General features: G+C 45.1%; 1 protein-coding gene across 1 annotated transcript in view; it reads left to right on the top strand.

Annotated features, from left to right (window-relative positions):
* The window catches only part of LOC147449044 (putative LRR receptor-like serine/threonine-protein kinase At1g67720), a 53,717-nt gene extending 28,045 nt beyond the window's left edge, over positions 1–25,672 (top strand). Inside the window, exons 5-12 of the mRNA XM_086522514.1 lie at positions 2,553–2,714; positions 21,138–21,270; positions 22,482–22,553; positions 22,670–22,738; positions 22,853–22,921; positions 23,030–23,101; positions 23,201–23,281; positions 25,322–25,672. Of these exons, the coding sequence (XP_086378640.1) occupies positions 2,553–2,714; positions 21,138–21,270; positions 22,482–22,553; positions 22,670–22,738; positions 22,853–22,921; positions 23,030–23,101; positions 23,201–23,281; positions 25,322–25,523 (860 nt within the window). The 3' untranslated portion in view covers positions 25,524–25,672. The remainder of the gene's footprint in view (positions 1–2,552; positions 2,715–21,137; positions 21,271–22,481; positions 22,554–22,669; positions 22,739–22,852; positions 22,922–23,029; positions 23,102–23,200; positions 23,282–25,321) is intronic.
* The last annotated feature ends 997 nt before the right edge of the window (positions 25,673–26,669 follow it).

Genomic DNA, 26,669 nt, shown 5'->3' with positions numbered 1-26,669 from the left:
CACAGTCCGTATCCTGCCATGTGTCGCTGTCCAGCTAAGAGAGTCCGTCTAGTGTGAACCAGACCCGACCAACTGTACTAACTGTATGTCCTGTGAAAGTGAAAGTGACACTGTAGCCCTGCTACAGGGGAGAAATTTGCTGCTTGGGAGCGATAGGCACTAGAAATCATCCCCTGCTTGGGGGTCCACCTTTTTTAATCTACAACATTGATATAGAAAAAACTGATGACCTAATATCATTGCAAACTTTTTATGCAGTCTTCTATTGCAACAGCTTCAGCTGGGAGCACATTGAGGCTGTAAACTGCTATACCGATCGCTATGTCCCTTGTTGGGCAAGCCTGCACGATGTATTAGGCAACAAGCCACAATGAGCCATTTCCATCTTGCGCTGTTCTTTCTCTGTACTATTCCATTTTGTTATGGATTGCATGAGGAAGTGAGCTGATGACGGATGCCCTTCTTCTTGCAGAAAAGAAATCAAATTGTGTGTGGGGAAACTCGTCCTTGTTGTTAGAATGATGGATCTTTACCCTATGTTGCATTGATCCTGCATCTCAAGATCACCTTCAAACTTGGTAAATGTTTCTAACTTGTCTTCAAGAGATGAACCCAAGTCATCCTAGATTAGCATAGAAAACCTGCTCTGCTCCCTTGCAGAGACTTAGGTGTGATAGGTCTGGACACATCCTCTTCCACAAGACTCAAGACCTCTCCCGGTATTGTCTTCTTGACTAGCCTAGCATAGTTTATTAAAGAAGCAAAGAGAAACCAAAACTTTTCACCAAACGATGCATCTTAAGACATATACATGGTGGCATTTGGCACATGTCCTAAGTACTTCATATGAGTCAAATTATGCATTTAGCAAGTTTTATTAAAGTTAAGGAAAATTATGGAGATCTTGCCATAGAGAGCAGTGCACTCTCACTGAAGGAAGAGCATACACACCAACTAACCATAACAAATCATCTTCATAATGAATTTCAACGACAAGAAATCTACCAACGATATCTTTATGTACAAGAGAAGCCTGAAAACTATCATAAATAACCATCATTATCCTTTTGGTCTTGGAGGTAGGGACCACTAAAGAAAACGTGAAAACCTTTATGTACAAAAATGCTAACAGCCCGAGCATGATATTTGTGCTGTACGGCACAAAGAACATCCCACTTCTTAGAGAGCAATGTTTTCCAGAAAACATGTTACTTTGTGGACAAGTTCCTCACATTTTGTTGAACATTTTCATGGAAAATAAAGTAAGGAGGGCTTTCTTTTTATTTTGTAATCAAATTGAGATTCCGAAGGCATTACATCAGCCCGTAGGCATAACAAAATGATGGGATCGGATAGTGAAAAAACCCATGTATACAATAACAACAAACCATATCGGAAAACCTACCTGTGATACAGAGTTACAAAAAATGGGTGATATTACAAAAGCTAGAAGCAAGGGAGTAATGGTGGAAAGCAGCAGAGAGCTGAAGTAGAAAGAGACCACTTAGACTTCGACGAGGAGGTTGAAAACTCCACCAAGGAATCTCTGATATCAGACTTCGGATCTCCAAGGCTGCAACAACGCATCCCCACAGACGGAACCACTGCAAAGAGATTGTGCAGCAAAACTTAGGGAGAGGGATAGCCTCTAGCTATCCGTGTCAATGATTAACAGGGCTATGAAATTCTTCCAGCTGCCAAAGAAGCCGAAGGCGAGGCTGAAATCTCCCTCCTCGACCACCCCAAGGCCACACCAGCCAACACCTATTTCCATCAAAGAATCAAACAACAAAAACAACAAAAACAGGCAAACATACACGTGCACACACCACTCACGGGCAACCGCACAAAAATGCATAGACACATGCATCACACACAAACGCAAAGCATCCACACAAAGCTGGCGTTAGAAGAGAAGAAACCAAAACAGAAAACAAATAACCATTGCAGGTACGCAAAAAAGGTGGTTGGGGGGGGGGGGTTGGTTTGCCGTCAAAGCTTCAGGATATGACGCGACCAGACCAGCATCCACTTCAACTGCACTAGCCGGAAGTTTGAACAACATAGAAACATGGCACAGGGAATGAGAATGAACAATGGGGTTGGGTTTGGGACGCCAAAAGTTAGGGAATGGAGTTGGTGCCCTGAAAGGCAAAAATAAAAATCATATATTTTCGATTTTTTTGAGCTACACGTATCTCCCATAGAGCTAGCAGCACTTAGAGCATTGAATTGCACCAAGATAGACTTTGAGCTCTGCATAAGTGTGCTCATCCATTCATTCATGAGAGTACATATGGAGAGGTGCACTCACACATGCATGCAGGCACACTTCAACATTGTCTTGAAGTCAATATTTGGCAACAAGATTTGATAACATGGTTAGCTTAGATGCACAAAGGTATTCATATTGGTTCTGGTTCCAAGGTTAATGTATCATTAACATGTTCAGGTTTTGTTTTTTGAATATCGAACAATAAGCTGCAATAACTATTGCTGTGTTTTATGTTCATGATTGAAACTATTCTCTCTTTTATTTCTTATTCTAACAGGTGCTGAACTTTATAGTACACAGCCCATCACTCCTGTAAATGATTCCATAGTCCTCAACTTCAAGAGCTCTCCAAACTCCTCCTATGGCCCTATTATTTCGGGTATTCAAGTGCTCCTTCTCACAACAAATCCATTATCAAATTTGACATCTAGTGATGATGGTAAGTGATGCACTTCAACTTCTCCTTCTTGAGTTCATTGTGCAATAGGTGAAATTTTGATTTTAGCACTCTCGATGCTCTGTAGTTCTCTCTAATAAAAAGAGGAAAATGGTATAACCTTTCTATCACCCAATTGTGGTAGATTGGTTATGCCATTTCCCTCTTGAATAACAGGTCTTGAGTTCAACTCCTCGTCGGCTAGATCTTTAAGGTCTCTTGGGATAGTTTCCTACGACGTTAAAACTCTCTTCTTCTTCTTCTTCTCTCTCTCTCTCTCTCTCTCTCTCTCTCTCTCTCTCTCTCTCTCTCTCTCTCTCTCTCCTCCCCCCCCCCATATGATGTGGTTGTACCCCTTTCCATATGTTTTGAGATTATGTATTTTGTGATGCTGATGATGATGATGAGGATGTAGGGTAGGCTTACATTCCTACCCACTTCCAAGTACCCTTATTTATTTTTACTTTTATGTTTCCCAGACTTTGTACTAGAGTCACACATGGATGTAACCTTTTGGTCTCATAGGTCGTTTTGGCCTTTTAAAGACATCAATATAACATTTCCTTTCATTTATCTCTCTCCCTCTCCCTCCCTCTCTCTCTCTCTCTCTCTCTCTCTCTCTCTCTCTCTCTCTCTCTCTCTCTCTCTCTCTGTGATTGACCAGACAAGAGATCTCTACGGGGTAGCCGGGGTTCACGAGGAGTAGCAGTCTTATTTAAAGAGGAGCTGAAACTACTACTACAGATTATCAGGAAAGATGAGCAAGCAAGGTATATGTGGGTGAGAATGAGAGCCGAGACAGGTAGATTTCTATATATCGCTATATGCTACTTCCCTCCAAGTACATCAGTCTCCTCCTCACCTAAAGGATAGTCCCCTTTCTCCATATTGAATAATGACATATGGGAGTTCTCTAGAGATGGAGACATCGTTCTCTTAGGAGACTTTAATGCCAGAACGGCCAACTCTCAAGCAGTATTCTATGATACTTATGAGGAAATGCTCAGAGAAGTGGATTTATCACAGAGGGGGCTTACTAGAAACTCACAGGATAAAGAACACACTGAATATGGGAGACATCTCATGGAGATGGCAACTATACATGGTTTGGCCATACTTAATGGTCTAGAGAATTTCCCTTTATATGGGGGATTCACATGCTTCCCGCACAAGCATGGGGCCAGTACAGTGGATTATGTCATGACTTCACCAAGCTTTATTTCTAGTATCGAGGACTTTAAGGTGGGGACCAGACCGGTTGGGATTGTAGTGGATCATGCTCTCTTGACCTTATCAATCTCCTTCCAATACAATGCCTCTCAAGTACAAAGGAAGAAGACACACACAAGATATACTTTCACGCCAGAGACTGATTCAGTCTATGTGGAAAAGATCTATAATAGGATGTGGGCAGCGGAGCCAGTATATATTGTAGAGGAGATTACTTCTCAGTTAACAGAGATACTACATGGAGCAGCACAAGAGGCATACCCACATACTCAACCTGATCAGAAGAGAGGATCTGGGAACATGCCTCAAAACAGTTGGTATGACGAGGAATGCAGAGAGACGAGAACCCAGGTCCAGAAAGAGCTTACACTTGGGATCATCACATATAAGCAGTCTCGGATTGATCTTTGGCATATAGTACGTCGCAAGAAAAGGGCATTTTTAGCCAAACTCGAGAAGGATTTATATCAGCGCTTCTTGAGTTAGGACTCACATGAGGCCTGGCGTTTATTTCACGAGCACTCACCGCCTCCGACAATTACTTCTCCTGAGATTTGGGGTCAATATGTAACATCATTATATATGGTATCTGGACAGCCTCCATTACCAGATCCGCTAGAGCCATGCCTTACTGGTACTTTCTTTACTACGGAAATGGTGAAAAAAGCCATTGATAAGATGAAGACAAGAAGAGCATATGATCATGATGGTTTAGTAGCAGAACATCTGATCCATGCCAGGGATCTACTTTCAGAAGTCCTTGCTTGTCTGTTTAATCGGGTCATGTGTGAAGGATTACCTGAATCTTGGAAATTATCTACTATCGTACCTATTTTCAAGTCAGGGGATCCTATAATACCTGGGAACTACCATACCATTATGGTAGGTCAAACATTGACCTGACTGTACGCATCCATTCTTGAACAAAAATTGAGTAGATGGGCAGAGAATGAGGGCATAAGGGCAACAGGACAAGCTGGATTCAGGAAGCGTTATTCCACTTTAGATCATATTCTTACGCTCAGAGCCATTATTGAGGAAGGAAGAGCAAGTGGGAGAAGGATGTATTGTTGCTTTGTGGATTTTCGGAAAGATTTTTATACAGTACCAAGGGCCAGATTGATGTGCAGGATGCAAGAGTTAGGGGTCCCCAAAGAGATTATTTGGGGGATCATGGCCTTATACGGGTCAGTAACTGGTTATGTATGTACTCCAGAAGGGGATTCCGACATTGTTCATTCCATCGTTGGAGTAAAGCAGGGATGCCCACTATCCCCTACTTTATTTGGTATGCACATAGATGAGGTATCAAATTACATTGATAGAGAGGGTGACAAAGGTGCCCAACTTGCAGGGTCATGGATCCCTTTGTTGTTGTATGCAGATGATATTGTATTGATAGCAGAATCACCAGATGGAATGCAGAGGCAGCTAGATGCATTACATAAATTCGCGGAGGACAGTGGATTGTCGGTAAACTTGGGTAAAACCAAAGTTATGGTGTTTAACACCACACCGCAGTGAGTTAGGAGATCGGCACCTACATTTGCATATGGCCAGGATACAATAGAGTACACAGATGCATACACATACCTTGGTGTGGTATTTGCAGGACCAAAGTTTACTCTTAAGAAAGCAGCGGATGCTAGATTGTCCAGAGCCTCTGCGGCCTTGGGAGGGTTGGAGAGGATGTGTTCACAAGTGCAGTTTCAGGAACCACGAACAAAACTTTGGCTCTTTGATACTATGGTGGCTTCGGCTATGCTTTATGGGGTCCAGATTTGGGGACCATCTGTGGATTAGGATAATTGGAAGTCAATGGAGAGACCTTTGGTATCTATGATTTCCCGAATGATTAGAGCCAAGGCCTCCGTACCACACGCGATTACCCGAACGGAACTAGCTGCCCCTCCAATAGAAATTGAAGCTACCAGATCAGTGTCCTTTATACATGGTTTGTGGGATACAAATAATTGCCGATATACTAGACTGGCCCTCGAATCCTCTCGACAATTAGCAATGAAAGGGGATACATCATGCTGGTATGCGCAACTGTCCTCGTGGTTTCAGAGACATGGGTTCAGTATGGAAAGATTAGCCCCCTTCCAGTACTCTCTTGAGGCTCCATCACTGGCAATTACACGAACGGAGATTAATAAAATCATCCGTCAGGATCTTATACAGTTGGATACTAAGAGGACATGGGTAGACCCTACACAAGAATTGGGCACGAAGATGGCCGACTACAAAGAAAACTTCCTACAGCTATCTGAAGATGGATTTGTGATTTGCCCGAGCTACATGGATACCCACCTGTCTCATGGTTTAAGATGTGCTATTGGTCAGATTCGTACATCCTGACACCAGCTGGAAATTGAATTTGGCAGATTTAGGAGAATCCCACTTGAGAGCAGAATTTGCAAGTTATGCGGAATGGAGCCGGAGACATAATTACACTACATATTCCATTGCACCGTAAACTATGAGATACGTGGGCGTTTCCATTGCCTATTTAAAGAAGGCTTTGGACCTCTAGATAGAGTCATGCAATACCAAGATCAAAGATGCTTAGGCTTGTACCTACTAGAACTACATCGGCACAGGGATAATCTAATGAGAAGACAAAGAGCACTACAGCCTCAGAGGTAGATCACAGATTTCTTCGGAACGAGAGAAGCATTGGTGGAAGGAGAAGCAAGAGGCCAGAAGCCAGCACAAAGGAGTACCCACATTCATACCAAAGGCACCCTCATTGACAAGGCGATTGAGCTTAGGAAATCGAGACGACCACGACCGAGATGCAGAAGCACACTTCACCGGAGGAGACTACAACAAAGGATTAGAAGCATTCTAGCCAGACACCCAGAATGCTCCTAAGAAGTTTATTTAATACTTTGTATTTAGTTTTTCACATGTATTTTCACACTTTCACACTTTTCACACTTGGTACTTTAGTACTAAGGTACCCAGACATTGTAACAGATTCACCACTTTTGTATCAGTTTGGTCTCATAGGTCATTCTGGCCTTTTGAAGACGTTAATATAACCATGAAGTCATCTGTGCATACCAGCATGAAGTGTCCCCCTGTAGAGCTAACTGTCTGGAAGACTCAAGGGCCAATCTAGCATATCTGTCTCTAGTAGTATCCCATAGGCTGTGCACAAAGGACACTGATCTGGTAAGCGCCTCAATCTCCAGGGGGGGGGCAGCTAGCTCTGCTCGAATGATCGCGTGAGGTACGGAGGCCTTGGCTCTAATCAATCGGGAGATCATAGATACCAAGGGCCTCTCCATACCTCTCCAACCATCCTAGCCTACAGAAGGTCCCCATACCTGTACCCCATACATCATAGCTGAGGCTACTAAAGTATCAAAGAGCCATAACTTTGTCCGAGGTTCCTGGAACTGAACCTGCGAACACATCCTCTCCAAGCCTCCCAAGGCCGCATAAGCTCTGGTCAGTCTAGTCTTTGCTGCTCTCCCCAAAGAAAACCTCGGCCCAGTGAAGACTATCCCAAGGTAAGTGTATGCATCTGTATACTCCACAATCTCTTGACCATACGTGAAGGTCGGTGCCGATCTCCTGATCCACTGCGGTGTGGTGTTAAACACCATGACCTTGGTTTTACCAAGGTTTACAGACAATCCACTATCCTCTGCAAAACTGTGTAATGCATCCAACTGTCGCTGCATACCCTCTGGTGAGTCAGAGATCAAGACAATATCATCAGCATATAACAACAATGGGATCCACGTCCCTGCCAGCTGGGCACCTCTATCACCCTCTCTGTCAATGTAATCAGACACCTCATCAACATACATACCAAATAGAGTAGGAGACAATGGGCAACCCTGTTTCACCCCGATAGTGGAGTGAACTAAGTCAGATATCCCCTCTGGGGTGCGTACATGTCCCATCACTGATCTGTATAAAGCCATAATCCCCCAAATCAACACTGTGGGCACCCCCATCTCCTGCAGTCTGCGCATCAGTCGAGCTCTTGGTACCATGTCAAATGCTTTGCGGAAATCCACAAAGCTACAATAAATCCGTCTCCCATGTGACCTGCCCTCCTCAATGATAGCTCTGAGTGTCAGAATATGGTCAAGAGTGGAGAAACCCCTCCTGAAACCTGCCTGTCCCTTTGCCCGTACACCCTCACCCTCTGCCCAGTTACTCAACTGCTGCTCAATAATGGATGCATACAATCGTGCCAGTGTGTGTCCAACCATAATAGTGCGGTAATTTCCAGGCTCTGTAGGATCACCTGCCTTGAATATAGGCACAATAGTAGACAACCTCCAAGTCTCAGGTAATCCCTCACACATGGCACGATTGAACAACACTGCAAGAACCTCCATCAGCATATCCCTAGCATGTATAAAGTGCTCCGCTACTAGACCGTCATGATCGTAAGCCCTCTTGGTCCTCATCCTGTCAATGGCTCTCTTTACCATCTCAGTGGTAAAGAATGACGTCATGATCGTAAGCCCTCCTGGTCCTCATCCTCACATCAGCTCGAGATTGAGACCGGTAGATTCAGAGGGATACCAGCAGACAGCAGGATATGCCGATTATGCCAGAGAGAGCCAGAGACAGAGTTGCACTACATATGTCATTGCACAGTGTTCTATGAGATACGGGGGCGTTTCCACTGCTTATTCAGAGAGGGTTTTGGTCCTCTATCTAGGGTCATGAGTTATGAGGATCAGAGATGTCTTGGACTATATCTACTTGAGTTACACAGGTATAGAGACACTTTACTGGGGAGAGCTAGAGAGAGGCAGTCCCAGAGACACATTACAGATTTCTTTTCACTAGATATGGGACAGCCAGAGGAGCAGCCACCACTGCAGAGCTCGTCCCACACTCATTCGACCACTACTGGCACTCTCATCGACCGAGCATTGGAGCTACAGAGATACAGACGACCGCGACTGAGGAGAGGAGCTACACAGCATCGACGGAGACTACAACAGAAGATTCGAGCCATACTCTCTCGACATCCAGAGTGCAGATGAGGATGGATCCTCACCATTTCTTCCATCTTTGTTTCACACACTGTTACATCCAGTTTACCGGGTACCTATTGTATCAGCTGCTACACCCACGTAGTTTTAGATTGTAGTAGTAGTAGTAGTATTTTGTTCCACTTCTAGTTCTTTTCTAGTTCTTTTGTACCCAGACATGGTATTAGATTCACTATTTTGTAACTGATTGGTCTCATAGGTCATTTTGGCCTTTTGAAGACGTTAATATAACATTTCATTTCATTTCATTTCTCTCTCTCTCTCTCTCTCTCTCTCTCTCTCTCTCTCTCTCTCTCTCTCTCTCTCTCTCTCTCTCTCTCTCTCTCTCTCTCTCTCTCTCTTTTTATTGAATCCTTGTATCAGATTCACCATGATGTAGGTCATTTTGGTCTGAAGAAGACGTTAATATAACATTTCATTCCTTTCTTGGCAGATGAGGATGGATTCTAGTAGTAGTATTATTTTTGTTCTAGTCTTTTTGTACCCAGACATGGTATTAGGTTCACTATTTTGTAACAGATTGATCTCATAAGTCATTTTGGCCTTTTGAAGACGTTAATATAACATTTCATTTCTCTCTCTCTCTCTCTCTCTCTCTCTCTCTCTCTCTCTCTCTCTCTCTCTCTCTCTCTCCTCTCTCTCTCTCTCTCTCTCTCTCTCTCTCTCTCTCTCTCTCCCTCCCCCCCCCCCCCCCCCCCCCCCCCCCCAGCCCAAAAAAAAATCTCCATGACAAGCAAAGCGGCTTCTCCATGGCAAGGAAAGAAACCATTTGCGGCCACCAACAAGCGCCTCTCTGTATTCGAAATAGAGATGAAATAATTGAGGAAGGAGAGAGAAGAATGGAGGAAAGAGAAATCGACCTTGATCAAAGTGTGGATGAAGGATAAAGAGGAATGGAATAAGGAGAGACACAATAAAGGAAGAGATGGACATACTCAAGGCGGAGATCGCCTCCCTCTGAGACCGCCCATCATGTGAAGAAGGGGAGATCGTTGAGACGAACAAAGAAGCCATCAAAGAAGAGCTTACAAAAGCAATCACCGTGAGCATTAAGGGCAAGATGGAGGCCACCAAAGAAGGATGGGTGGAGGTAGTGAAGCAGACCATCATTAAAGAGGTCAGGGAGGCGGAGGAGCAAGAGGCTAAAAGTGGACGACAAGAAGAATAACGCCTACTCGTACACACTACCCTTGACGAGGAGAAGATGCGATATGTCCGTAGACTCAACATAAAATTCACAGAAGAAAGACTCCACACCCGACATGAATTGTAGAGAACTATATACCAAGCTTCGGTACAAAGAAGAAGAGCCACCTCCTTCAACAAGTTTTGGAGAGCCGGAAAAGACCTAATGAGAGAGAGGGTCCTCATCCTTCAATTCTCTTCCGAAGAGGCAAGGACCTCTTTCGTTAGAAAAAGGGTGATTCTATGAGAACTCACGGCCCCCCCATCGACCTAGACAATGACCTCACACAGCTACAAGTAGAACATAGACAGGTGTGCATGCCTAGGGTGCTCAAAGAAATTGAAGAGTGCCTCATATTGCAATGGCCTTTCTCATTATTGATGGAAAGGTCGTTGCATAGGGACTAACGGCCTATGGGACACACATGAGGGGATTCAACTTGTGGTTTGGAATTGCGATGGTGATCTATGGACACATCTAGAGCAACTAAAGGAGGTGATGAGCAGTCAAGACATTATCCTACTGACAAAGACATGCGAAAGCAATGAGAGTGGCCTGCTGAGGATCCACGAATTCCGGTGGAGTCTATCCATGGGAAGTATACACGTCAAGACACTTCCTTAGGGTCTAGAGGAGTGGCCGTTCTCTTTAGATAGGAGTGGTAGAGCATGATGCACATTGCAACACGAGATCCAAAGGCTCGTTTCATTTGGATCCACTGAGAGATTACACAAGATCAGATTATATACATCGCCCTTTGTTACTTTGCACCCAAAAGCTCCAAATTTGCTACCACTAACGAGGGGGGAGGTACCATACACATGCTTGATGGAGGGGATTATGGAGTACTCTGCACTCAGGGACATTTTCCTCATGGGTGAGTTCAATGCCCTGCATGCAGACACTAGTGTGAGACCTATGCTTTCGAGGACCAAGAAATACTACATGCTACAGAGGAGGAGGACCTCGGCGCAACCCATCCCACTGCCTATGAACGCCATTTACTCAGATTGGGCTCCCAATACTGTCTCGCTATATATAATGGGATGGCACTTTGGCCTACGTTTGGAGGTTTGACATGCATGTTACATGGAGTCACAGATTGGGAGGTGGGTCGGGGGGTGGGGGGGGGGGGGGGGGGGGGGGGGGGGGGGGGGGGGGGGAGTATATTGGATTATATCATGGCACCTCGGGAGGCTACACATCTCATCATCTCTTTCACTATCCCACCCATCCCCATCGAAGACGACCATGCCTACCTCTCTCTTTCTTTCACTGGAGCCACCATCTCCCACACACTTGCTACACCCACTTCACACTCTACCATCTAGTTCCCACAAGAACTAGCCCCTATATACTTAGCAGAGGTTCATGCGGGTTTTGTCGGCTCGACCCATTGACCACACTCGCCTCCCAAATCTTATCTGCTCTACACACATCAGCCCTCAACTCCTTTCCACACACAACCCACACCGGTGTACCCTAATCCCACCACACCCCAGCCCCCCCACCCATCCCACACGTGGAGATTGTAAGTAACATTTGGCCAGAGATGATCCGCACACTTAGGGGAGCATTTTAGAGGGTTCACGTTAGCCCCGACCACATGAGGGCGGAAAGGCCTTCTTTTAACGACTTTGGCGAACAAGACCCTTCTTCACCATTGCCCATGTGAAGACTTTGTAAGTTGGTAAAACTTCTTCTGTTGCTTCTTCTTAGGGTTTAGGCCCCTTGGTCGGGATTTGCAAGTTGTCTCCGTTATTTAGTGGCTTGACACGTCAACAGTTTGTGACATCCCCCCTTCTCAGAAAAAAGTAATCGTCCACAATTACAGCATATCTGCAAAACAACTCACGTTAGCTAAAAAATTTCCGAGGGTCATTCCGAGGGACAATCAGTTTTTTCAATTCAGATCGCAGGTCTTGATATCCTGGGTCGTTGGTTTCCCAGAAGTACGTCATCCAATCAGGAGTCTCATTCTAGTTTGGAGGTCTTGATATCCTGGGTCGTTGGTTTCCCAGAAGTACGTCATCCAATCAGGAGTCTCATTCCAGTTTGGAGCTCTTGATATCCTGGGTTGTTGGTTTCATAGAAAAATCTCATCCAATAAGGAGTCTCATTCCAGATCAAAACTCTTGATATTTTGGGTCATTGACTTCCTAGAAGTATCTCATCCAATAAGGAAAATTTAGTGGTTGGCACATCACAATGCAACACAAATGCTCACATATGCATGTTACAAAACATAGAAAGATAAAGCCGCCAATGATGAACACTCCCCCCGCAAATAACCATCTAGGTCTGGGCCATGAGTTGTTCAAGGACTCCCCCATCACTCCTCCCCATAACCTAAAAAGGTCCGGGCCGGGAGATATAGAGGCCTTTTACAACCAAACGCCCCCAGATCGCAACCTGTGTCGTTTGGAGGTGCTGAGACTAACCACTGCTCAAACTTCTTAATACTCCACTTGTAAATAACCACAAGGGTTCGGTCCATGAGTAAAAACAACACTTTTCAAATGTTCAAGACTCCCCCTGAAAATAACCACAAGGGTCCGAGCCATGAGTATGTGCAAGCATTCTCAAATATCATTTCTCACTACTCCACCCAGGAGTAAATCACCAATCATTGAAACCATTATTAAAACTAGAGTCAATCAATTCAAATCGGCACCAAGACAGGTTCAAAACAGATACTATCCATTTCAAACAAATTCCAAACATGGTCACCAAACAAGTTCTCAAACATAACTCAAACTTAAAAAGCAATCTCGACATCAATTGAAATCGAAAAGACGACTGGCTTTCCATCTTGCAACTTGCACCAAGATTAGGGTTAGATTTCTTCCATAAGGTTGTAGTCGACGATAGCATGGTTCATAAGCTCTTGAACAATTGAAACAAGCCTCGATAGATAGTGTTCCTTTGGTGGTGATGGTAGTCCCAATACATAGCAATCACATTGGACCTCCAAGGTTATCAGCTCGAGAAGAGACGCTTGGTTAGAGATGTCGATAAATTTCAAGTTTTAATCTGCTAGGGTTTCTGTGGCAAGCCTTTGAGGAGACCCCACTCTGTTGGAAGTTGCAATCCCATGGAAGATGTCTGAAGACATGTAACTTTAGGCAAAATTTTTTGTGAAAGCTTGCCAAGTTCTTCGAGTGTGCTGCTTGGTAGCTATAGACATCCACCACTGTATGGCACTACGTCTAAGAAAAACAGCGGCTTGAAAAATCTTTGATCCTTCTCTTGTAAGTGATCTTTATAGCTTATTTCCTGTAGGACAGAGCGATGAAGACGGGAGCGCGCCCGATATGCGATGAAGTAAGAGTGGGATCCTTGTAAAACTTGGAAGCGCCGTCTTGCTCCGTCTGCTCATTGATAGGACTGGTATTCTTTCAGAAAATCACACGCCTGAAGCTCTGATACCACTGTCACAGGAAGGGCACCACGGGCCAATGGAAAAGAACAGATTGGACAACTTTAAGCACTTCAAATAACAATTGAACTGAAGAAAGAGAGAGAGTGCACGACACATGAGACAGGGAGTGGCGGAGTTCCACCGTGAGAGAGCACTGGCCCCAAACCTTGGCGCCACTTTCGGTATTTCTTTATATTGCTTGAACTTAGTACATTGCCGGTACTCGCACTCTGCACCTTCATCCAGAAGAGTACCAGAGATTGATCCCTCTGTACATATTTGGAGGCCCTTGGTCTATGAAAAGCAATTGCATGAAAAGCTTCAACTCAAAAGCATCTGGTCCCAAAAGCAGCGTCCAAAGCTGCCCAACGTAAATCACGGAAATCCGCACACCTACCATGTGAGCATGTGAGCACGAATTGCAGAAATTCGTACAAGCTACCATGTGGCACTGCCAGTGCAAATCATGGGTGTTTTTATAGTTGCCACATCATCATCTTCTATGCAAGAGTGTGGTCGTGCTTTATTTTAATCTCTTTATGTCATTTGGGCCCCATCGGACGGGGTCCCATAAGTTGGTGGGCACTCCTTTAAAAATAGGCCACTCGGCAAGACTTTGTAATTTGGTAAAACTTCTTTTCTTGCTTCTTCTTAGGGTTTAGGCCCCTCAATCGGGATTTTCAAGTTCACTCTGTTCTTCAGTGGCTTGACGCATTAGCAATTTGTGACATGCATCCATACGCTCCGACTGCAGCTCAGCTGAGAGCAACCCTCGATAAAAGTCAGTAGCTATTGCCTGTATGTTCTAGGCTCTGTGGCTACCGTCCCATCATGTCTCCTCGACTGGCGAACTCTAGTCTGCACATGGCGGGGACCCACCACTTCAAAAAGCTTTCCAGTAACTCTGTCGCTTGCATCGGTCCACTGAGATGCTTGTCGGTGGTAGAAAAACTCATGGCGCCGCTCCTTAATGGCAATCAGCTCCTGTCGAGCCTGCTGCATCTAGTCCTCCATCCAAAGACTACTTGGGTGTCGCTCCTACATCCTCTGTAAGGAGGTAATGCCACAATGTAGTTGCTTCTTCTCCTCTTGCGCGTCATGTTGTCGACTCCTGAAGAAAGAAACGACTCAGCTCCTTGAGCCCATTGGCCACTCTAATAGCAAGGTCCCCCTGTGTATCCAAACTCTCAGTCCACGGCATAACCACCTTCTCTTTGAGTTATGTATCTAGCAAAATCCTCTCAGGGATGCGTACCATAACACTGCCACTCTTTTGCTTGTCGGCCAAAGTAAGGATCACTGGCGTGTGATCAAAGGAAGCAGTCCCCGCCAAAATGCATACTGAACCACCCAAGTCACAGAAGTGATTACTAGCATAGAAGCGATCTATCCTGGATAGATTCACTCCGCCCACTCTATGGTCAAATCAGAAAAGAGAGAGGCTGTTTGAGGGCCGTGCAAAGCTAGCTTGTTGCCATACATCTGAGATCCTCAAGGTCATACATAGCCGTTCCCAAGTAGCCAACTCAGTCCCATGTACATTAGCATGACTGCTTCCATTCTTGGTCAACACTTTTTTTTTCCGAGAAAAAGATCCTTCTATTAGTTAATGAAACTGCCCATGGGGCTACAACCACCTCTAGCAGAGAGGGCTACAACAATCATAAGGGGGAGACTCTCCCAATGAAAAAACAACATATGTACAATGAGGCGAAGTCAAGAGATGGGAGGAGGGAAAAGCCACACAGGTGGACGGTAGTGCCGTCTCAGCACACCCTAGACCATGGTGAAGAAATGCCCAGGGCGCCAAAGTTGAAGAAAAGCCTCTCTACGCTCTTGCATGCGGTCGGAGCTGCCCTAGAGTCTCTCGAACTATCCTCTGAGAGTATGGATCAGCTCTAGCCAAAGATCCCAAACTGTATCTGCTGGTGGTACATGGGGAGTCTCGAAGATGCGAAAGCAGCGGGCCCGCCAGATGAACCAAAGTGTCAGGCCGTAGATGAGCTCCCACACTCCTCTCTCTCACTGCGCCACTCCTGTGGAGTAAGCTCTGTAGGCAGGCTGGAGTGTAGGTCGACCCCTTGCATCAGTATCATCCTGCTGGTGTAGGATAGCTCAAACTGAAGTGCTGCCGAACCCGTGAGAGTGGACCAAGCAGCCACCCCCCAAGTGTACTGCCGTGCCGTGGAAAGAGCTGGCATTGGCCGAAGGACATGAAGCCAAACCTGTTGTGCCAAAGGACAATCCCAAAGACAATGGCGCTAACTCTCCATAGGATGGTCACAAGATGCGCATGTTGGCGAGAGACCATTGTGTACAAGCCAGCTCCAAACTGCTATAGCTTCATGTGCAACCATCCACTGGAACAAGGTGACTCCTCGCGGCTGTGTAGAGTCTTACAACCTCTCCTAAAAAGCTGACAAGAACTCAGTTGTGAGACCCTGCTCCTGCCATTGAGATACTGACAAGAACACAGCTTTGAGACCCTTCTTCCTGCCAATGAGGTGCTGCAGGAGGACGGGCCTCTCTCCGTGCTGCTAGTATGTGACGTCCCAGTCGAACAATGTATTGAAAGAAAGGGACACCTGGATGGTCGAGTGAGGAGAAAGGATCCCTCCAAAACCACTCTCCAAGATCCCACTACACTTGTGCCAGTGGACAACACTCCCAAGCCCACAACCTCCAGTGGCCAGTCTCAAGAGCTGCAGTGTCAGGATCTATGACACAAGTCCTTTCACAGATGCCCACAACCCGGATCCTCTGAAAATAGCACTCTGCCACCTGTGGGGCCTCTACCGAGACTCGGTGTAAGCGACCCTCACCCTATAGCTCGAAAAACAAGGAGGGTACAGTCTCTGAGCAAGCCCGAACTGCAATGAGAACCTCCAATCGCATGAAGGCCGCCATCCACCTGGGGGTTGCTGACTCGAGAGGTGTGAGCCACTCAGCTGGTACTGCCTCTCTGATGTCCTAACACATGCTATGCACCCCTCTCATGCCTTGTAGCTGGATGCTCTGAAGCTCCTCTCATAAGCCTGAAAACCGTAACCAGTCACCTAAATTGCGTGCTGGACCCTTTGCCATGGGACCCCAAGAAACGTGAGGCCTACCACCAACCAAGTGTCCTCTCTGAGTGCTAACCATGGGGTTCCAAACAATGGGCTGTCTCAAGCGCTTCTCCATGCAAGTAGGCTGATGCTGCTCTAGGCCTCTCCGCAGCTGCTCCCAGGAACGGAGCAGACTCGCAGCGAAACGGTCCTCTACTCTCTTGCTCAGGCCAACTCTGCGCATCTCTGTGAAAATCCATCCGGTTGAAGGTCGCCACGGGCCTCCAGCCTGAGGTACTCTAGCACTAAGCCGCTGAAGCAAAAACTCCTTCCAGGCTCCTCCCCTAGAAGTAATCCTTTGACAACAAACTTCCCAAGAAGGGCTCTACTCTGTTGTGCTGGGTCTATGATCCCATCCCTCCCTGAGAACAAGGACGAATGATGACTTGCCAAGCCACTTTGGCCCAGGCTATCTGAGTGTCACACCCTGACCAAAGGAAGTTCCTAATCAGCCTCCTACCTAGCTAATGCAGGAACTCGAAAAGATCCAACAAGAAGTGATGTACCACATAGTAGCCAACAACGCCTGGTTGGCCACTACAACTCTGCCTGCCAGTGAAAGTCGTGTAGAACTCCAATGTAACAACTTCCTACTGATGGACAGGAGGAGGGGAGCAATTTGCTGCTCAGTAGACAAGTCCAAGCCAGCCTGACAACCCAAGTATCGAAGTGCAGTCCCTAGAGGAATCCATCTGAAACCCTCCCATGGCAGCCAATCAGGCGTAGGAGCACTACCAACCGAGAAATCAACCATCTTTCTCCAGTTGATCAGTGCACCCGATGCACAACAAAAGGTTTCAAGAGCCTGTTCACACCTGTGAAGGTTGGCCTCCTGGCCCTCCAAGTACAAGGTTGAGTCGTATGCAAACTCAGCATCCAGTAGCTTATCTCCCCGAATAGGGAGCGCTAAGCCACGTAGACCAACCTACTCTGTTGTGAAACCAAAAACTTGCTTATCGCCTCATCGCCCTGTCTAACTGAACGTGTGAGCATGAAACGATCTCCTCTACCACCTGACAAAAGTACCTAACTGTTTGCCCGTCTGTAAAGAGCTGACACACCTCTGATCCATGTATTTGAGAAGCCCATCTTGCGTAGAGTGCCCTCCAAAAAGTCCCAGTCAACTCTATCATAGGCCTTCTCAAAATCGAGAAGAAGTATCACCAGATTCTCACCATGGAGGTGTGCAAGGGCAGATGCCTCCCAGAAAGTGAAGATGTTGTCAAGGATACTACGCTCCTTGACAAAACCTGTCTGTGTCCCATGTATGATGCTCTCTAGAAGTGGCTGAATCCTCAAACTCAGAGCCTTGGCGAGAATTTTGTAGGCTAAGTTGAGGATGGTGATGGGCCGCCACTGTCGAATCTCATCCAAGGAGCCACCCTCCTTGGGAATGAGGTAAATCAGGCCCTCACTCATGCTGTTAGGCATCTCTCCTGTGTGTAGGATGTACTGAAAAGTGCTACAGAATCTGAGCCAAGCAAGTCCGAGTACTCTAAGAAAAATATAGGAGTCAAACCATCCTCAACTGGACAGCTACCACGGGAAAGTGCTCTGAGGGCCGCGTGAAGCTCCTCTAAGTGAAGAGGCATCTCAAGCCTCTGGCGCATCTCCACAGTCACAAGACAAGGCATCTGTGCCCGCAACTGCTCTCTACATGCATCCTGATGCTCAGATTGAGGCTCTGCTGGCAACAGGTCGCAATAAAAGTCCGTGGCAACTGCACGCATGTCTTCTGGCTCTAAAGCAACTGACCCGTTAGGCCTCCTCAACTGGCTGGCCCCAGCATGCGCATGTCGGGGTCCCACTGTCTCAAAGAAGTCCCCTGTCACTCTGTCACCCACCTGGGTCCACTGAGATTCCAGTCGATGAAAAGCAAACTCCTGGCGCCTCTCCTCTGTGCTGGCAAGCTCCTGGGCGAGCCTGCTGCAACTTCTCCTCCAACCAAGGACTGTTTGGATGCTGCTCCTGCATCCTCTGCAAGTAAGCAACGCCCTGTCGGAGACATTGCTCCTCCGCTCTCGTTGTAGCCAGGCGGGCCGTAGACTCATGGAGAACTAGCCGATTAAGCTGAGCAAGTCCAGAGGACACTCTGTCAGCAGGAGAGTCCTACATGTCTAAGCCCTCTGTCCAAAGAGCCACCACTCGCTCTCTGAGTGCAGAGTCCAGAAAGACCCTCTCAGGGATGCGAAGCATTGTGCTCCCCCTCATCTGCCTATCGGTCAGTGTGAGGTTCATTGGTGCATTTTCCGAAAAAGAAGTCCCAGCCAGAATGCAAACTGACCCACCCAAGTCACTCTATCCGAGATAGATTCACTCCTCCTACTTTGCGGTTCAAACGAGAGAAGGCCGGCTGTCAGGGGGCCTCACAAAGCTAGAATGCTGCCATACATCTGAAACCCACAAAGTCGTACATAACCTGTCCCTAGCTACTAACTCAACTCCATGTACTGTATGTAGTATGACTACCTCCAATCCTGTCAGAGGGGTCCTCCATCATGTTGAAATTACCCCCAATGCACCATTGCTCTGCCTGCGGCAGAGACTCTACAATGTGAGACCAAAACTCTGTACGTGCACTCGCCACATTGGGCGCATAGATGTTCAGGAATCCCATGAGGCAACCTTGAACCTGCATCGTAATCCAGTGAGCCCTGCCTTGCACAAATAATCCCTCTGCCCACAATGGCCTGCTACAAAGAATCCGCAATAATCATACATACCCCTCCCTGGATGCCTCCAAGTCCAAATGCAGCTGACCAAAACGTCTCATAGTGACCACGGAAAATCTGACCAACTGTCTAATGCGGCTCTCACAAAGATGATGCTCCTGTAAGCATAAGAATGTCAATCTCACCACCCACATGGCATCTCTGAAGCTCCTGACGCAGCCAACCACTCTGACGCTGAAACTGGGGCCCTCTTAATCCCTTCACATTCCATGAGATAATCCTCATGGAGTCAGTGGGAGAAAATAGCTGCTACCACAGCAGCCAACCTCGCTATCTTTGAGGCCGGTTTGGATGGGGAATAATCCGCATCCAAACGACCTCTAGATAAGCGCGAAAGAAGTGACTGTCCCGCCCAAGCCCAAGCCGAGCGTGCAACCGGAAGGGCTACATCCTCTGTCTAAGAATCCTCATGCAAATACATAACAAGGAGGGGGGCTCTGAGTGTCAGCAAACAAATGCACCACAATGTGCCTGCAACCCACTGCATCCGGAGGCGTCACGCTGAACTTGGCAAGAGGCCAAAGTGTCTGCACCAGATCTGTCACCCCTAAATCCCCTGTGTGGTGTGAGAACTCAGTCGCCTGAGTCTGGAGCCAGTGTCCACTCTGTGGAATCTCTGCCGCACAGCGGAAAGGAGAAACCTACTGCTGTGTCCAAAGCCTCAATGCCTCTAGCTGCAAGAAAGAGGACGTGAACTCGAAAGCAAGACTCCACGTTGGGAGAAGAGTCACCCAGGAACCGTGTGAAGATGTAGTCGAAGAAGTCCCAGCATCTGCGAATGTCAAAGCTAGTCAAACCTCGAGGGACTGCTGCAAAAGGAGAAGTCTGCACCAAAAAAGGCGGCCTCAGGTGGGGCTGTCCCTCTCGAGCCACACGGCTCGTAGCGAAAGCACTACCAAGAGATCGCCTTGCAGCAGGCGCATGTCGAGTCCCCTACGGCTGAGGAGGGCGTCAGGGGATGAGACTGAAGGCCCCACTGGGGAGAGAGAGCTTGGTCAACACTTACATGCCCAACGCTTTGTTTTGAGATGGTTTCAATTAGCAGGATGATTGTGATACAGGAGGGCCGGCCTACACTCCAGCCAGCCACCGAGTCAATTCCTCAAGAGCGGAGCAGAGATAGGGAGTGGTGTTGAGAGCTCATCTGCAGCCCGACACTGCGGCTCATCTGGCGAGCCGGCTACTTTCGCATCTTTGAGGCTCAACCTGTCCCCCCGGCAGAGAGTGCCCGCAACATTTGGCTCGAGCTGATCCACACACTTAGGGGCCAGTTTGAGAGTTTCCAGGGCAGCTCTGATCGCATGCGAGAGCGCCATGAGGCTTTCTTGCAACTCTGGTGCCCAAGGCCGCAGTACCGTCCACTAGTGTGGTTGTTTTCTCCTCCCATTTCCTGATTTAGCCATCATTGTACATACCTTGTTTTTCATTGGGAGAGTCTCCCAACATGTTGATGTAACCTTTTCTAGCACGGGCAGATTGTAGCCCATTGGGCAGTTTTCTTAACTAATGGAAGCACCTTTTTTTTGGGGAAAAAAAAAGATATGCTATGTTGTATTGACTGAGAGAGTCTTGTTTATTTTTCCAAATCGTGTGTTTTATGGAATGATTTCTGATATGCTGTGTGGTATTTATTGTCGTTGACTTTATATCTTCTGTAGAATACGTTTCTCTAACAAACCTACATTTCGACTTACGAAAACTTGGTTGATTTTTGTAGCACGCACAATTCGTGATATAAGGGACTATTATACGATCAACGGGTCATTTGGAGATCCATGCATGCCAGAAAAGTTTCCTTGGACATGGGTTTACTGCTCTCTAAGTGAAGGCATCCCTAGAATTACATCCATGTAAGTGGTCTTGTGTTTTTAATAGCATGATGAATACTTGTATAAATCAAACACCTAAATTTTAAGGGCAATCTCTAGTAGCTAGCAACTATTAACGTTTGCAAAAGGTCAAAATGGCCTACATGCCTAAAAGACACAATGGATCTATCTCCTCCATAGCAAAGAAGCAAGTGAGCCTAATCTTGCAACATAACCTGTATCTTTTTCTGCAGATAGCAATGTATCACGCTCTCTTTCAATTCTTTGGGCGTCTTGAGCAATGTAAATTTATGGCCTTATTAAATAAAATTCTCTGTTTAGTAGCACCACCTGTAGTCAGCTTATCTTGCTGAGGTATAAAGAAAGACATCATCTATCTCTGCAGTGGCCTCTACACTAGTGTGTTGTTCCACATAGGTCTCTCTCTCAGTCGGAGATCTCTAGCGGGTGCAAACCAAGACATCTTTGGTGTGGGCTGTCCATGACTCCGTGGAACTGTCCAAATCTCTCTCAGAAAAAGAACTGGGAGTGTCCTCTCACCTGTTATTAAGCAGGACAGTGTGACAGATGTAGTGACAAGAAATCTGCCAAGATTGAGCAATCATGAAATCAAAACCCTAATGTGACCTCGCATTCATGATGGTGCATTTGGGTTCATGATGTCTCTTTTGAGTTAAAGGTTAATTATTTCTCAGATTGAATGGCTGGTACAATTAGTGATGGTTCTCAGACTTTTGTTTTAATGGATGCTGGAGTTACCATGCAAGGCTGTCTATTCAATTCTTTGATATTTGCTTTGATCACTCATCCCATGCTTTGTTCACTTATATGTGACCAATGCCCTGTAGTGCTCACCGTCAGATCTTCCTTCAAGATGGATAGGTTGCCCCCCTCCTAGCACTTCACTAGCCCACCCAATTGTCTAGTAGGCTCGTGAAGGCAGAGATCATGGTCATATGAAACGATATCATTATCATCCTCAGAAATCCCATGCCATCGTGAAGAAAGATCTGACCGCGTGCACTATGAGGCATTCTCCCACACTGCTCTTGTGGGCAATTAGGATTCGCGATGGCCAGCCTTGGTGTACGCCTTCATGGGATCTAGGGGAGTGGTTCTAGGCTAGATCAAATCTTGTGAGACCGCAGGCATGGGATGTGAATGTTCATTTTCATCACAAGAACATTGTGAATGCAATTGGATCAGGTAATCACAATTTTTGTGTGTTTCAGATTCTTGTCCAGATGGGCTCTCAAGGGTGTGATATACAGTCAATTTGACAAGTTGCTAGGCCTCACTGAAATGTAAGTAAACTTGTGAAACTAGTGTTATGGAATGGTAAAAGCTCTTTGAGAAAACAAGAGAGACGTGAATTTGTCAAGCTAGCTTTTTTATTTTGCTTTGAGTTTGGTTGTTTCAGACATCTTGATGGAAACAATCTAACTGGAATGATCCCTGAATTCAACTCACTAAGTAATTTGGAAGTCCTGTAGGGTTGCCCCTCTCTCTCTGTCTCTCTCTTTCTTTTCTTTTCTATACAAATAGGAAAGCAAATGCCTTGATTTGATCTTTATACTCTCCCTTTGTCTCTTTTCTCAAATAGTGATCTTAGCACGAACCGTTTGACGGGACCAATTCCAGACTTTGCCATCTTGACGAAACTACATACTCTGTAAGCTCTGTGCATGTGCATGTGTGCACAAATGATGTAGCTGTATCTCAAAAGTTGTCAGTAAGGCTTTCTTTTTCTGAGTAATGCTGTCAACTTGCATGTGTTTAGGAACCTGGAAAACAATAGACTTTCAGGTTCGATACCTGCTGCATTAAGCACTCTTCCAGGCTTAAAGAAGTTGTAAGTCTCTTTTGCTAAAGCAACTTGGCATATGATGATCTATAAATCTGTCTACATCTTTTCCTTCTAATTTGTCTGTCAACCTTTGGGAGTTTGCAGGTATTTGGCAAACAATCAACTTGAAGGAGAAGTACCACCATCTCTTTTGTCAAAGCTCAAGGCTGGCACTCTAAACTTCACGTGAGTTACCTTGCTTGAATGTTTGGTTTGTGAAGAGAAGGGTGTGCGCATGTATTTGTTTGAGTCATTCTCCTTGGTCCATCTGTTTGGCCTGCCTGCCTAGCAAAAAGGCCTATTGGAATCCTACAGTGTTGAGGGGTTCGAATCCTGGTAACGAGGGGTAGTAAATTGGGGCGTGTTGTTCATATCCCTTGTTGGGTCACACTCTAGAGGGACACCTTGTGCCCAACTGGTGTTAACGTTGTAGAGGATAGATGTTACTTGGTTGGTCCAAGTACCCTAAGAGCCTACCAAGTTTGTTAAATCTTTTAATCATTGAATCATGAATGAGAAGCCAGTGCAGTTTGGCTATGCACTTGGGATGGGCCCTCAGTTGGAAGACACTCTCCAATCATGGAGTGCATCCTCTTCCTCGGGTGGGTCACCAAAAGAGGAGGTTCCTAGTTGGTTGCTACGAGTTCTCTCCGTTGTTCCCAGCACGTGGTGCATCAATTAGGTGGCCATGGTGATGCCTACGCGTGGCTCTTGCCCGACCATGTAACATGGCTAATATTTGGAAGGGATAAGCACCTCCCCCTATGGGCCCTCTGGTGTGTTGAAAAAATAAAATAAAACTGGGATGTGTTCATTTCTACGTATTGGGAAGAGATTGCAATTTATCTACATTTTCCTTTATTTATGGATGGTCGGTAGCATTTTCTCATGTATCTTGTATACCTTCTATATGAAAAAACAAGGAATACTCCTTACATGCAATAAGTAGTCATGACAAACCTCTCCCTTTCAAACAACTACAAGGAGATGGAAGTCATGGAACAGCTACAAGGAGATGGATCTCCCGGCTACAAGGACCACCTATAGGGACACGTCGGAACAAAACATCCGAACCCGACTTTAGCTACCATCCAACATCACCACCTAGCTGGGGCCACTGTCCAACAACGTAGGCGCACACTTGTAAGACCGAGTGTCCCAATCACCCACCTTCATGCACTTATTGTGGGTTTCATTGCATGTGGTATCATTTATTTATAATGTCATGTCAATATCCATATAATAAGATGTGGTTCATAAACTAAATCCCCTTGGTGCATTAATCATAGGCACGAGTTGGCACACATGCAGATCATTGCCAAAAGTACTTCAACTAGACTTTCCCGACTTGGTCTCCCTATCAAGAGTGATTGCCATGTATCTTGTTAGCTCGGTCATTGTCTTTTTGACTGTTGTACATATGTTTTTATTATGTTGTAAACACACTTGTTTTTGTAGACCTTTGCATCATTCTAAGCAGGGAAGAACAAGAAGAAACTTTATTCCATCCCGATTGCGTGCTCTCTTGGTTGTATGTGTGTGTGTGTTTGCAAGGGCTCAAGCTCTCTCGTTCTCTATTTTTTACAATAATACTGTAATAATAATAGTTGTAGCCTAATTAAAATGTATAGCCACTATCTTTATTTGTCATTGAGGTGCTTTGATGCTTAGGTTTTGGGTAGAACAACGGTTTAAAGGCAAACATCTTTTGCTGATGATTGACTATTTTTTATACAAGGAGAATCAATAATACTTAAGGTTGCTTTGAGGATGGCATTGATGTTTGAACCCTTGGCATTGCATGAGGCATGTATCCTTGTTTTTAAACACGCATTGAAGTCATGAATTGATATGGAACTTTGTTTCCAAGTTATTCCTCTCAACTTGCGTTTGTAACTAGTTTACCTCATAAAAACCAAGATAGCAATACAAATCCCTCAAGGAATACACAAACATTAATATTATCACCCCACAAGAATTCAAACGAAATCAATATGCTAGGTATATTGATTTTGGTCCATTTCTATAGAAGTTTAAAGAATGACATGCATTTATAGATAGTCAAGGACTTGTAGATGGTTAAGGTAAAATCAATAAAGATATATTTCTTTTTGGAAAGAATTTTTAATGTATCATAAATAGCTTATGCTTATTGTTCATTGAAAATAATTCATATGGGTATTCATGTTACTTGTTTCTTATCTGGTTGAGATGTCATGTATGTAGGTATGGAGGAAATTCACAGCTTACATGCAATGGTGAATCGTGTGATTTGTTCATGGCTCCTCCATCACCTCCATCTTCAACAGATAGCCCCCCTTCACCCCCAAGTGTACCACCACCACCTAGTTATGCAACAATAAAGAGAGCATCTACTTTACAAATATTTTTAGCTCTACTCCTTTTATTCAAAATGCAAGCACTTTAGATCCAAACCACAATCTTTTTTTTCCAGAGCGGTACCGCGTATGAAAAAGTAGAATGATTTTTTTCCACCCAACTAAACTCTAATAAAAACCCATTTGTATTTGACTTGTTCTTTTGCATTCTTGTGATGATTTGTGTTTCCTAGTAGTTTATATGGTGCATATAAAATGATGACTAACTTAACGTGCGAATACTTTGAATGATTAAAATGTTACTTGATTTCATATTTGATTGGTTTGATTTAAATGAAGCCCTAAGCAAGAAAACAAATAGTCATGAAGTGCCAAAGCAAGGTTCTTACACTACACAAACAATCTACAATCTGACTAGCTAATGTATATATATATAATTAGATATGAAGTTGAAGTAATGGAACTACTTCAGCTTCATAAAAGCCTTTCCTAATGGCTCTAAAAAATTAAAAGGTATTCTTAATTCAAAGATTTCTCTCAACAATAAGAAAAACGATGCGTTAGTTTATAGCACATAACAACAGGCAATGACAAAGCACATAGATTTGCAACAATATTACCTCAAAAGGACGGATACAACATTGTGTGTGTGTGTGTGTGTGTGTGTGTGTGTGTGTGAGAGAGAGAGAGAGAGAGAGAGCACAAAGAAAACGCTAAAAGAATAATGAAAGAAAAGAAAAAGACCTATTTATATGGGCACAAAAGGTCTTTTGACTTTTCACCTTCATCTGTCTTTTGACTTTTCATTTTCATCTGTCTTTTCATTTCCTAAACTTACCCTTCACTTATGCATTCAATATGTTTTGAAAGAATTTTTATTTTTCTGAGATTGGAGAGACCTAATGGCTCTAAAAAATCTAAAAAAAATTGAAAGCTTTCGTAATGGCTTGAAAACGCTAGAGGAAAGAAAACTAAGAAGAAAAGCACAAATGCATAAAGAACATTCGACCATCTCGATTTATATGCACACAAAAAATCTTTTGGCTTTCCACCTCTATGGTCTTTTCATTTCGTAAACTCACCCTTCACTTATGCACTCCAGATGTTTTGAAAAGATTTTTACTTTTTCGAGATTGGAGAGACCTAATACTCACTATTATACTTATACTGACACATTGTAAACAAATTCAATTTCTTTACTAGATGCTTGTCCAATATTCTCCCCCCCAACCCCC

Source organism: Adiantum capillus-veneris, chromosome 10, assembly GCF_014529385.1.
Source record: "Adiantum capillus-veneris isolate H3 chromosome 10, ASM1452938v2, whole genome shotgun sequence".
Lineage (NCBI taxonomy): Eukaryota > Viridiplantae > Streptophyta > Polypodiopsida > Polypodiales > Pteridaceae > Adiantum > Adiantum capillus-veneris.
The sequence above is the reverse complement of the archived record's forward strand: the minus strand, read 5'-3'. Positions and strand labels throughout refer to the sequence as shown.